The 14798-nt window shown below is 32.8% G+C and overlaps 2 protein-coding genes across 2 annotated transcripts; one reads left to right on the forward strand and one right to left on the reverse strand.

The window, feature by feature from the left end:
• Positions 1 to 5625: 5625 nt before the first annotated feature.
• LOC110794407 (CCG-binding protein 1) lies at positions 5626 to 8000 on the forward strand. The gene is made up of 3 exons (XM_021999387.2): positions 5626 to 5983; positions 6092 to 6165; positions 7461 to 8000. Exons 1-3 carry the CDS (start codon positions 5761 to 5763, stop codon positions 7782 to 7784), a joined length of 621 nt encoding a protein of 206 aa, XP_021855079.2. The 5' UTR covers positions 5626 to 5760; the 3' UTR covers positions 7785 to 8000.
• Positions 8001 to 8599: 599 nt separating this feature from the next.
• On the reverse strand, positions 8600 to 14527 carry LOC110794408 (TATA-box-binding protein). The gene is made up of 10 exons (XM_021999388.2): positions 14322 to 14527; positions 13507 to 13658; positions 12227 to 12314; positions 12065 to 12136; positions 11099 to 11149; positions 10955 to 10999; positions 10733 to 10825; positions 9801 to 9902; positions 9423 to 9496; positions 8600 to 8986 (listed from the first exon to the last, which is right to left on the reverse strand). Coding segments are annotated over exons 2-10 (603 nt in total). The 5' UTR covers positions 13584 to 13658; positions 14322 to 14527; the 3' UTR covers positions 8600 to 8985.
• Between the last annotated feature and the right edge of the window lie 271 nt (positions 14528 to 14798).

The raw sequence follows: 14798 nt of genomic DNA on the forward strand, positions 1-14798 counted from the left end.
CTTATAAGGGATGTTGAGTTTGTAAGGGATGTTATGAGTTAAATGACAAACTCAATTCAGTTATATTGGAAGGGGAGGTGGAGGGAGAAGAGGAGAAGATTAGGAATTGAAGAAATTAATTCATTACTCAAACTTTTATATATAAGGCGGTTTTAGACAAAAGACCACTTCGGTGTCATATAAGTTAAGTAATATAATCAATTAGTTAAACACAAGAACTAATTAGTTTTGCAGTATAACTAATTAGTTAAGCAATGTAACTAATTAGTTAAGCACTAAAACTAATAAGTTAAACAACAAAATTAATTAGTTAAGCAATTAAAGTGGTCTTTCGGTAAGACGATCTTACATAAAAGTTGTCGTTCATTACTTCATTGAATTGAATTAAATCTATAACCATAGGTGACAAAATGACAAGTGGCATCACCTCATCAATCAACATTTTTTCTATTTTTTTTATAATTAAAATAGAGAAAATTCAAAAGACACCCTTATTAAAATAAATAAATAAATAAACTAAATAAATAAATAAACAAATCAAAAGACACACATAACATAAACATACAATAAATAATCATAACTTAATAAACTAATTAAATTATATTAATCAACTGATATTCCATAACAATAACAATAACAATAACAATAAACATTAAACACTAATACTTACTTTGTATAAGTTATTAGTCTTTTTAAATTCTTAACTACAAAAAAAGAGAAAACTAAACATCTAATCAAAATAGGCCATCAACCTCTCATATTCCTTGCACTCCTTATAAATAAATCGAACTATCAACCATTTCATCATATCACAACACCATCAACTTTATAGCATCATCATTTTCAACAAAAAAATATCATCATACATTTTTCCCAAGGTATGTGTGCGTGTTTTATGTTATGTGTCGCGTGTATCTTCTTTAATTTTCTATGGCCAAATCTTAATTTTCGTCCATGTTTATTATGATTATTTTAATAATCAGTTGTTTTATCATGGATATTATATTGTACAGTATATTATCACGGTTGTTGGATTGTTTTCTCTAAATATTATTTAGATTAATTTACTAATAACCTTAAATGCTATTTATTTATATATTTATATCTTACAATAATGTTTTTTTATGAATTTACATAAATAATTTAAAATTTCATAATACCTAATAATTGTTGTATGTCAAGCAATGTAAGTTATTTTAACACTTTATAAATTGCTCTTGTGCATTTCACGGGCCAAATTGCTAGTTAAATTAAATTTGGAGGTTATAGAAGCTGAAATGGAGGATTGAAGGCCACGTGTCTTCAAATATTATTGTTTACGTGTCCGCCACATGTCTTCAAAATGATGTTGCTTGTGTGTCCTTGAAATGGAGATGTTTATGTTTTTTAAATACTAGGTATTGATTCTTTTATCTTTTCCTCCATCAAACCCTATTTTTTCTTTGTTGATCTATGGATACCAATCATATCACGAACGATTTGGTTGACGGTAAACGCATTTCTTCTCGTTTATTTCTACATCCCATGTTTATAGTATATATGTATTGTCATTTTATCTTACTAATGGGGAGCTGCTCGTTTATACCTCAGGGTTTTATCTACCAGTTGTGAGAGTTTTGTTAAAATGTTAATCTAGAAAAATCTAAATCTAGAATGTACTATATAAAAATCCAGTAGTAAAGTATGTACGTAGAAAAATCTAGCTAAAATAATGTCTAGAATTTACTTAAGAAATATCTAGTTAAGAAATATCTAGATAAATAACAAGTGTAGAATTGAAAAATCTAGATAAATGACAAGTGTAGAAAAATCTAGAAACTAGCCACAAACACTATAAATATGTTGTATGTGCATGAGTTGAGAGGTGAGCCCATCAAGAGAGCTCCCACAAGGCCACGAAATATGAGAGGTAGAAACAAGTGTTCTACTAAAACAAATATTCTTGTACAATTCTTATTAATTAATGTAATCAATTATAAAAATGCAATTTTGTTATATAATTGAGGTCCATCAAAACTTCCGCGTGCGTCCTCAAATTTCTATCGAGTTTCACGTTGTGTTTAGCTTATTGTACAACAAACTAGTTACGTTCATTGCTGCAATTTTCTACGATTTTTACACAACTCATTTCAATTCTTTATTTATGATCGGTTGCATTAGATATATCATTTATGCTAACTCCGGACTACAACAAATAAATATACCCCTCAAGAAAGGTAGTACTAAACAAAATTGTTAGAGAGGGAATGCATAGGGGCAAATCTCTATTGCAATGATTGCGTTTTTTCTAATTCAATTTAATATGTATTTGTTAAATTTAGATAATATTATAGATGTATGCTATGGTCCATGATCTGAAATTTTAACTGAAAAAGGGATTTAAACAATTTAAGGTTTTGAAACTCTAATCACATTTAATAAAAACAATACCAATGTTTATAATTGAAATTATGTATCATAAGTAGCATACACAATATTACAATTAATGTACCATTAGATCGAGTATTTAGCAAATACGAAGTACTTACAATTCATATATACATTTACATTGTGGAATATTCGAAATGTCTTCAATATAAATGTACAACCCCTACTTTGACAATATATCACATCGTAATAATATGACACCACAATACCACATCATAAAAAATGACAGTTGACTAACTATCACGTGCTTCATCCATGTCACAATGATGGTTCGGTTTAGAATTTTGACAATATTCACAATTAAAGATAATCTTCCAAAATCATCTCTCTTTTTTTCCTTTTTTTTTACATAGTCTAAAACTTACATGAATCATAATACTTTACAAACACAACAAACTACAAGGTCTACAACATAAACAAAATAACCTGTAATTTGCATGCTTCGGAGTCCTTGGTTGTTGCCTTGTCGGTGAAATTGCAACCAGCAAAAACCAAATTTACCTATAGGCTCCACTTGATCTCATAACTTTAGCAAGACTTGATCTAGTGGTAAAAGTTTGAGGTTATGAAATCAAATTTCTAAAAATACCTTTGTGAGATACCAGTTCTGTAGGATCTTTCTTCTTACCTTCTAACTAAAATAAAATTCATCTACTTATTATATAAGTTTTATGTCCATGATCTTTTTAAACATTGGTGGTTCACCCGGACTAACACCCACAACTAGTTTTTTTATGCACGTGATGTGTGCTTATAATTTAAACATATACGCACAATAATTTTTATTAATATCTTGTAATTTTGAAATTTTCCCTAGCTAAATATTATGTGATTTAGGTCAATACCTTTTAAATTGATTCTCTAAATATTTTTGTTTTTTATTTTTATGATTTAAGTAAAGGGTAAAATACACAATTGTTATTTTGACGCAGCCTTATTAGTTCTTTTATACTAGTTTTATATGTACGCGATGCGTGCGAGATTATATGTTCAATGTATTTCAAAGATTATATTTTTTAAACATCTTTTATCTACCTAAAGTTAGTTCGCTAATCATGAAGAGATTTTTTTTGTGTGGCAAATTTGTCAAAAATGACCTTTTACAACCCAATTTTTACGCAAAATGATCTTATATATATTGTAAAATCACACCTTAATGTAATTTTTTTTTTTTTTTTTGCGAAAAACAGCCAAAGGCAAGTTTCCAACATTGATTGAGCTTTTTCCGGCCATTGACTTGCACACGAGCAGCACACGTGACTTTATTTTGCTATCCGAACCCAATTTCTCTTTGTCTTCTTCTGGAGTTAAGCGAATTCTAAAAAGTGCATTTTTTTATTGAACCTACGTCTTCTTCATAAACCGATTATAATCTAAAAATTGCATCTTTCATCGAGGCTGTTTCATTTTTAACAAGTGATTCCAAGAAATTCTCTAGTATTTTTACCATTGAGCTCATGATAAACAAGTTGGAATAAATGTCATGTGCAACAATGGTAAATGCCACGTACAAGTCAATGTCCATGATAAATGTCACGTACAAGTCAATGTCCATGATAAATGTCACGTACAAGTCAATGTCCGGAAAAGTTCAGTCAATGCGGAAAACTTGCCTTTAATTATCTTTTTTTAAAAAAGAAATTATGAGATTTCGGAAAAAAGAAATTATAATTAGTTTGATTAGGTCTTTTAAAAATTTCGGAATATCAGTTTTTAGTTGGCTCGATTCCGGTTCCCTTCAGACAAGATGGCGTGGGATCTTCTACTTCGACTGCTCAAGCTGGAACAAGTGCTCAGGGATGCAATAAGGATAAGGGGAAGGGCATACTGCAGGAAGAATAGTTTAACTAAGATCTATTTTCTTCACCTAGATGGATTAAAATGTGTTTATGTAGTATATGGGTTAAAGAAGCTAGGTGAAGTTTTTGGATGGGCTTTTGGAATGTTTAGAAGCAGGTATAAGCGTAACTTTTGAGCCGTCAGTTTTTGGGTTATGGCCATTGTAGTTTGTATTCCCGATACCGTTCATTCGGTTTAATCTAATATAATTCTCCGCTGTGTATTAAAAAAAAGGTCTTTTAAAAATTTCATAGATTGTTGGTAGGGATGGAAATATCCAGTGGATGATCCAATAACCCGGTCACCCGTTCTAATTAAACCGATGAAAATCCGAAATAAATGGATGAAAAGCGGGTGATGGGTGAAGCGGGTGATGGATGCGGGTGATGTTTTTTCATCCATCACCCGACCCACCACCCGTTTATCACCCGATCCATCACCCATTTATTTTATATATATTATTTTTATTTTTGTTTTAAACATAAAAATGTGTTGGTAAATCTATTATTTATTAAAGTTAGTGTTTGTTTAATTTTTTTGGGTTACGAGTTATGCATGATGAGAAACAATTATATGTTTCGGTAGTAAATGTAGGTATATAAGATTTTTTTTGGTTAATTATTATGCATATTCTTAGGTGGTGAATTTGTAGTTGTTACTCCTTCAGTTCCTAAATAAGTGTCCAGTTCCAATAAATAGCGTTCCCTTATAAGTGTTCAGTTTCCATTTTTGGACATACACTTTTCCCACTTTCCTATACACTTTTCCACACACTTTTCCCACTTTTCTATAAATCATTATTAATTTTTCTTACACATTCTACACTTTTCCCACTTTTCAATCCTCACATCCCTTTTTATTTGTACTTTTAACATTAAACAATTATCTACTTTTTCTTTTCCCAAAAAAAAAAAAAAAACATTCCCAATCATTACTTCTTACGCACAATTCAGTTTTATTAAATCCCGCGTAAATTCCAAAGTGGACACTTATTTAGGAACGGAGGGAGTAATAATTTTCACCCGAATATTACCCGATCCACCCGATTTACCCGCGGGTGATGGATGAACGAAATGCGGGTGATGGGTAAAGCAGGTGACGGATGGACCGGGTGGAGCGGATGAAAACGGGTAATAGATGCGGGTGATGCTCCACCCGATCCAAATCCCACCCATTTCCATGATTAGGTGCTGCGGCGGCGCGGCCCCTAGATTGGAACATTTGGGAACAAGTTGCTCCCACGTTATGATTATTTACCACTCACCCATCACACAGAAAAAACAATTGATTAGTTTGTCACCCAAGAAATAAAAAATATCAAAAGAAAAATATCTTAATCTTATCCAAACACAAAATTCCAGTACTTTTTTATTTTATTCAATTTATTATCGATATATCTTCCCATTTATTCTCCGAAAAAAGAAAGAAAAAACCCCAACTCAAACTTAATCAAAACCAAATCCAAAAAACAAACTACTCCGTAAAATAAAAGAAATGATTAGTGGGTCAATGGCAATTTCTGCATCTAATTGTTGTTCATCAAGTTTGTTACTAGAATCCAATAATAATAATTCAAAGAGATTCAATTCAATCATAAGTTGCAATGCCAAAAATCATGAATATAAGGTACCAAAATTGGAGCCTTTTAGCAGAAGCAAATTCGAGAGATCGGTTAAAGATCCTCCTTTGATTCAGAAATCTGAGAATCAGCTTGCTGGTACGAGTTCTTTGATTTTCAATTACATTTTAGCTTAATGTTGAATTTTTTTTTTTGCAGTTTTTTTTTTAATTAATGGGCTTTTGCCATTTTTGATGTTTGATGCAGATTATTGCTCAGTGATTGAAGGTGAAGATTCGTACGATTGTTGGCAAGCTTATTTCGAGCTCAAAGATCTCGAGGTATAATTTTTTATTTTTCAGAGTCAGTTTTGAGTTTTTAGATTGAATAAGGAACTAAAATATAATCCTACTTATACTAATCTTGTTCGATTTTGAAAACTGACAAAAAAAAGTAAAACTACTTTTTGTGGTTTGCATGTTTTAGTTTTTATTTTTGTAAAAAACAGAAAACTGAAAAGAAAAAAAAAATCGATACCGAACGGGCCTAAAGGACTCGTTTTCGGTTTTTTTAATCTTTGAAAGTCATAAGATTATTTAGATTGAATAATGAACCTCAATACCAATTGTTTGGATTGGGGTTGAACTTGGTTGGAGGACTCGGAGGACTCGGGAGTCGTGTTCGATCCCCCGCAACAACAATTAGGAGGGGGAACCTATCCACCCAGAACTCTCCCCGAATCCGAAAACACCAAAAAAAATGAACCTTAGTAATCATGTTGATTTGAAACTGGACGGGAAGTCATATGATTTTCATATTTAGGAGAACAAACCCCAAAGGCCAAAACCCCACCGAAATCCTTTTCCTAATTTTTATTTTCTAATGTAATGTACTTTTTATTTTCTAAATATAAATTAGTAAATGTATTTTTTATTTTAATTTCCTATATCATATAAATAATTAAAAGTATTTTTTTCTAATTTCCTATATAAATTAGAATTATTTTTCTGAAATAAAAAATTACATTATTAAATTTGTAAATTAGAATATTAAGATTTTCCTACTTTTTTATGACATGTATAATAGGTTATAATTTAAATATTTTAGTTTCCAAATACATCTATGACACATAGGTGTGCCACTGTGACACTGCTTAAAGGTCGCATGTTGCGACCTTTATCATTTCTGTAGTTTTTTTGAGTTTTGTAGAAAATAGAAACTTGGAAACAAAAATGAAGCTTAGGCCTAAGTTCTTAAGATCTATTCTGGATATCTCAAAATCGTACTTCGTATATGTGACTATTGCTCCGGAATCAAGGAAATACTTCAGGGGAAGAAGAAGTTGATTGCTCTAGTTGCATTTTCGTAATAAAATCGAAATGATTGAATATACAATCCATGTAGTTTGTAGAATCAAAACATCTTGATTGGTTTGGGATGTCATTTAAGATATTCATCATATTGTTAAATACTTTACAGAAGGAGGCTTCAAAAGGATAAGTACAATTTATAACTAAAATAAGTTTTGATAAGTTCTACGGAGTAATAAGTTCAGATAAGTTCAGGAAAAATAAGTGAAAATCAGGTGAATAGAATGCAGCCTAAGATATTTATGTTATTGTTAAATATTTCACAGAAGGAAGCTTCAAAAGAAGAAGTGGAAAGGCTGATAATAGAAGTAGGTGGAATGAAGTCTCTAATAAGTTGTCTCCATGGAGTTGCAGCCATTCACAAAGCACACAAAGAGGGATCTAATAAGGCGAAAGAAGACACGAAGTCGGAGGTTGAAGACGAAAGAAAGATTCATGTACATATACCAGATGGATTGCCCAGAACTGCTGAGGAAATTGAAGAAGATGAGAAATCAATGATGCCTGATTCTTCTTTTACTAGGATGTTAAGGCATAGAGGCAAACACCCTGCTTGGTACTCCCCTGTTCCTGATCATGAAACTGATTGATATTACTTCAGATTTGAAATCAATTAGGGGAGTAATTAGTAGTGTACTTAAATAAATTTCAGTTGTTGTTTTATGGTTGAAGTTTTGTGATTAGTGGTGTGTTTCTTTTGTAGAACTTTTGGTGTATATTGCTAATCTTAATTAGCAGTTGTTAAAAGCTTTCCTGTATATATGTAAAATTCTGAATTATACATGAGATTATTGCTTTACATCTGACTTTTCGAAACTTGATAAAGTATCACACCATGCTAAGAGCAACATTAAAGAGATCTTATCTTAAGATTTTTCTCATATGTCAGGTCAGTTTTTCACGAATATTTAATTAATTAAATTTTATTAAGATTTTTCAGACTCATTCAAATTTAGCTCATTCACCCCTCGAACTCATTTGAAACATCTCAAATAATGTAACATTTTTTTTTATTTGTTTAACTCACACGATATTCTATAGGATTAGATTATTGTTCTGTTAAGACTCAGCTCAAAGGATGATAAGAGGAAAAGACACAATCCGAGCCTAATTATATGGAAAATATTAGTAAAAGCTTTTAAAGATCAATATTGTATAAAATTTACGTGAAAAACTGACCCAACATATTACACAATAACATTAAATTTTGTATACTAGTAAAGTAGTAAGAAATTTCGGTCAACATTAATATATGAATAGTGCAAAAGTTAAACTATTGCAAGTATTCAAGAAATGAGGTCAACATTAATATATGAATAGTGCAAAAGTTAAACTATTGCAGGTATTCAAGAACAGAGGGAGCATATAAATCTACAAACTTGCAAGTATTCAGGAACAGAGAGAGTATATAAAACTACAATTATATCTTTTGAATCTTAATGTTAATTGTTTTCATACCAAGCTTAAGGTTAAAAAGAGAGAGAACAAGTAACAGAAACTATATAGAATAGAAATTTTTATCCAAAATTTATGTAATTCTCATTCTAGTCAGTTACTGTTTGAACACTTAAAAGAGTTCGTGAAGCTTATACATCATCATCTGGGGATAGGGGAGGACATAAAAAAATGATTTTGGACGACACCAACAGCCACACATCATGAATTATCATCAAATCCACCAGAAGCAGGCGCCAGCATATCCTTTCATCTATTTACAGTTAAGTTGATGAGAGGCGTTTTAAACTCCTAGAACAGATGTGCTCAGCAACTCCCTTGATTTCATGATAATCATCTGTCATGACATAAAACAGTAGTTTGTAATTCACTGTCACATAACATAAAAGATGATAGACCACCAAAAACGGAGCGAGAATCAATCTACTCAACACATTCTCTCTAGTTCAAATTGTAGGTCAAAATTCTACTGAACAAAATCCAAAGACTTGCATCAACATGTATGAAGTGTGAAAGTTGGTTATGCATCAGCGTTTGACCAAATCCAAAGACTTGCAGTTTCGTAATTAGATAAGTGTAATTAGATATGTGCTTTCGTAATTAGATACGTGTAAAAGTTGATATGTGCTTTCGTTATTAGATAAGTGTAAAAGGTGGTATGTGCTTTCGTAATTAGATAAGTGTAAAAGTTGGTTATGCATCAGCATTTGACCAAAATCCAAAAACTTGCAGAGGGAAAGATAGATAAGATAGAAGAAGCAGTTTTTCTGTACCATTGCTGGCTTTTCCTAAACTCAGTAAGCACTGGATATATGTTCTCAAACGCCAAGTAAGTCTCTTCCCTTACCTGCAGATCATAAGACAAAACGTCAATTAACTAAGAATTTAATTCTCCTGGAATGTTTACTTTAGAATTTTACAAGGGGAGACGTGCATTATGCAAAACAATATCTTGTTTGTATTTGCAATGAGCCAATGATTAGGTAATACTAGTTCATATATATCTAAGGTAAAAAAGAAGGCTCAATTGAACACTGGAATAATTATGTGTGTCAAGACGCCAAAACCCTTTTTAAAAAGATGGGGGGAAAGCATAGATCAGCAGAAGATATGAGTTGCTTACACAGAAAACAAACAATTCAAATTTTTACCTTAGCTCCTGTGAGAACAATTTTCCCTGACACAAATATAAGCAACACAATCTTGGGCTGCTTCATTCGGTAGATCAAGCCAGGAAATAATTCCGGTTCATACTAAACATCAACAAAGAAGGAGAGAGTATCCATCACTACTATGTTATTAACAAAATACAAAATCAGCAAGAAAATAGGAAAAAAAAGGTACGATGATTTATTTTTATGCAAGAAATCAAATGATCAATACTTCCGATCTTCCACCAATATCCCGAACAAGTCACCCAGAGACAAAAAGTAGCAGTACAGACTACAGAGCATCAAGATCAATCTACGGGAAAGTCAATCTGCTAAACAGAACTCTATTTTGAAACCAAAGATGGAGTAGGGGTGGGGTTATTTGTTAGCACACACAGGGCGGGGTGTATGTTGTGTCCTGGGTGGACGTGGCACGCCGGCTGAAAAACAGTTTTTGCTAAAAAAAATTAGAAACCAAAACCGAAGTTTAGTTTATATAGAATATATGCGCTTTACTAGCAATAAAATTGTGTTGCCCCAGTGGTAAATCTCAATGCTTTAAAGCTTCCGTGACTTTTGAAAGGGAAGAAAAGGATCTGGAGTTCTAATCCTCCCAACATCTTTTTACAGTTATTTTTTTTATATGTAATCTGACTGATTTGAAGATTCAGTTTACATAGTATAAGTGCCTCTCCGAACCGGAAATCCTGGATCCATTTTTTATCACATAACAAGTAAAAAAAAAGGAAACAATAGTCAGACACAAAGACCAGTAGCCACGGACATAAATATTATATGTAACTGTTCTACGATGATCAGCATCGTTAATTGGCTGGCTACAGCCAGGCTATAGAAATCCACAAGAACACTAGCACGCATGCATAACAGATAGTAGTAAAAGAGCTGGAGGAATACGTGCTGAATATACTCACACTAGAGAAAGCACCATGAGAATATGCAAGCCCCTCCAGTCTGATAGGAAACTTAACATCACATGACCCAACAATATTTTGAATCTTGAAATCCTGCAGAAGTAGATGAAGTTGTTAGATTCACTTATCATCACCCACTAGTTGAAACCACAAAAATTATGTTCAAGTTGAGATAAACTAAATGCTACAAATAATTTTTAGAACTAATCTATGAAATAATACCTTAAACTTTGCTGGAAATCCCAACTTCTGAATGATTCGAGCATACTGAAAGAGATAACATCAGGGAAAATTGTAACTTACATTGGAAAACACAATTATACACGCAACCAACAGTAACAAACACCTAAACTGCATAAAACATACCTTGCGAGCAGCTAGTTTTGATTGATTCTCACTCTTAGCTCCAGTGCAAACCTGAGTTGTAAGGTAACCACCACACAATAAGCAAGAATTAACACCAATTTAATAATCAACATACTTAGCAAAAAATGAGCAACATTAGTAATATTACATTTTTACTGGAATCGGCTGAAAGAGTAGAATTGTAGATACCTAAACAGTAGCTACTAGTATATAAAGCCTTCCAAAATAAGAATTGTTACATCAAACATATTTCAGAGGTATGGGAACATCATGTGGCTTCCTTTAAGAATGAAGTAGGTTTTTAATTGTTACATCAAACATATTTCGACATAAAGGTTTAATCATAATTCCCTTTGTTTTTAATTGTAACCAATTAAAAAGTTGGAACTTCAAAAGATCAACGCTTAAAGTCACAACTTTATATACGAAACACCAACTAAATGTCATGTCATTTTCTATGCCTTGTTTAAGCATTACCCATCCAGTACACAAGTTGTTACTTCACACATATTTCAAGGGTATGGGGAACATCATGTGGCCTCCATTAGGAATGAAGTAGAGTTAACAAAATAAAGGTTTCATTTTTTTTTCCGCAACCTCGAAGTACATATCTCAAAAACTTTTTTATCATACTCCCTTTGTTTATTGCTGTACCCAATTCAATACCTTAGGCTAAAAAGTTGATATTCAAAAGCTCAATGCTTACAGTCAAAAAAAATATACAAAACACCACCATTAAAATGTCTTGTCATTTTCTTTGCCTTGTGCAAGCATTATAATCTGTTGACACGTTGTCATTAAAGAGGGATATCATGTAGCACCATGGAGGAGTATAGATAAAAGTTACACCTAAAAAACAAATAGTAACCAATTAACCATTCTTCCTCTAGCTATGCTTTTTACCCTGTGAGCATTAAACTGAAAAGACAAAAGCCTTTTGGCAAGCAAATTAATTTTCAGACTTACCATTTTACCAGAAGCAAATATTAAAGCAGTGGTCTTTGGTTCCCTTATTCTCATGATCACTGCAGCAAAACGCTGAAAAGAACAGAAAATACTAATTTAGTATTTTGCACAATAACAAGCAAATTGAATGAAGATAATTCCACATTTGAGACAATCATATACCTTTGGGTTATATTCTGCATTACGAGCTTGCAATGCGATTGCTTTAAGATCCAACTTGCAGTCTAAATTGACAGTTGAGACAATATTTCTGTAGCCAGAAACACATCAAGGAGATAACAACAATCAGATTAGAAACACTGCAACACATCAAGGAGGTAACAACATATAGATGAATCCTGATGTATACCAACATTTATAACCGCCCCTGCTGTAAGTGGGACAGAGAGAGCAGCAGGAACCAGAGGAAATAAATCTTGGCTATCTAAGTAGAGGGAATAAAATCTAGTACAAGTGTACAACCAGGTATTGCAGTATGCTCATCATACAATTACAGAAAAACTTTTACCACTTAGATTTATCCTCAATAAGCCAATGTTAAATTACTTCTTTAAATAACACATGCCCTTTCCATTTGAGAAAATCATGGAAGGGAAAATGACCACTCCCACTACCTTAAGCAGATGGAGTACTTTGTAAGGCTATAAAACAGTAGCAGATATCAGAAAATGGTAAAGAAATTCAGCATGGTGCTACTACCTGGACCTCAGATTAAGACCATTAAAAAGCAGGTAAACAATCAACAGAAGAGTAACCATTGAGAAAGAGAATACAAGCAAAAGGACTATGGTGTCGTAGAACTTTAAAAACGCAAAGTAAGAAACTATGAGGCTGACTCGTCATTCAGCTTACAATTACCAAGTATATCCAAAATAAAACGAGGCTTTTACACACAGTGACACAGGCAACACATTTACTGCCGTCTCCATTACATGCTCAACGAAGGAACCTATCTACAAAATCTCATGTACACATTGTTCACCGTCTCCATTACATGCTCAACAACGTAAGCTACCTACAAATTCTCAGATAATCAACCTCCAATATGCAATCTTTCCCTTGGACCTCATATCAATTTGTTCTATTATTACCATACATCCCTAGGCTTACAATACCATATCATCAACTTGTGCACAATAAGAAATAAAGCCATGATAAACATGTACTCGAAACCACTGAAATGGGAAATTGTGAAGGATAATAGTCGTTTACAACATTGAAGTTAGACATTTCTACAATGATGGCTTCGTACAAGTTACAAGTATCAAATCGTAAACATTCCTCACAACCCTCTTTACACTGCTGAGTACACAATCACAATGCAACCACAAAACCGCCACAACCAACTTTGAAAAACCACAACTTAACAATTCAACAAAACTGCAGTATCTTGGCAAATATGTCCATTACTACCATAGCGCAATAAGCTCGTAGAGACTTACTGAAGAGTAGGAACAATCCCAGATGGATGTTTCACTAAATCGACTGGCTGGCTACCTTCCAAGCTTTGTTCTGCCATTTATTCTCACTTTTATCCCCACAACCCCTTTTCTTTCTTCCAAATTACACTATCACCTTAGCTGAAGCTCCTGAACTGCAGACCAAAATTAACCATCAATAACAGAACAAAGATGATTGCATAACCCATTTTGTACATAATCAAAGTCTTAACAACCCACCACATTAGTTATCAATTGATTCATAGCTCCCAAAGAAATTAAACACTTAGTGGCAGAATGTATGTATCATTTCGGAACAAATGTAGTTTTTATTAACATAAAGGAACATAATTTACAACCCAGAATCAGTTACTTGCAAAAATTACAAAATCCCAGAATTATTTCCAACTAAAAATCGCAATGTTTGCTACTCCGTAGATCAATTTTCCGGTGAAATTTATAGGTATGAATCGGTATACTTTTAAATATTTGCTGGAGAGAAAATAGAAACCCTAGAATCTCCCCAAAGTTAATCATATTAACAAAATCCAGCAACAAAGTTAAACGATTCTTCGTAAAAACAACTGCGTCCTCAACCCCCGATCAAATTCTTCACCAACGACGCAGGATCCAAAAAGCGACCAAAATTCAAACCGGCGAAACAACATTGTTCATTTCACGACTCATAAATGGGTCAATAACAACACAGATTCGAAAAATTACACAAAATACCATAAAATATCAAACAAATTCATGAATCAAACTAGAATCGCACAGCAAATCTAAAATTCAAAAATTAGGGTTTATAAGTTTCGAACTTTTTATATAGTACAGGGCTGAGGAGAAATCAAAATCAAGCGCCAAGAGTTTGAAATTGAGGGTATTTTATATGTAAATATGTAGAGAATTTGAAGTTGAAGGATTGAAACACTTTTATATGAGAGATTGAGGATATACTTATGTGAGAGGAGAGAGAAAGAAGGGGGTGTTTGTTTTGCGAACGGGAGGTTAGAAGATCTAAAGATATATAGAGGCGTGTGAGGGTATATATACTGTGGGTGACGTAACTTTGTTTTATGACGATTTTGCCCTTGTGAGAAAATGGTAGGGTCAACGTTTTGACAAGGGTATTTATAAGAAGGTCGATGAAGAGCGCGAGTTTAATTTTTTTTGAGAAAATTTCCCTCCATTGTTGTTGTGAATCTATAATGATTAGTGTGAGACTCTGGTCTTAAGCCATCCAGCTAGGGGTGTTCATCGGTCCAAATACGGGCCGGACCGAGCCGACCCAGATC

This window comes from Spinacia oleracea, chromosome 4 (assembly GCF_020520425.1).
Source record: "Spinacia oleracea cultivar Varoflay chromosome 4, BTI_SOV_V1, whole genome shotgun sequence".
NCBI lineage: Eukaryota > Viridiplantae > Streptophyta > Magnoliopsida > Caryophyllales > Amaranthaceae > Spinacia > Spinacia oleracea.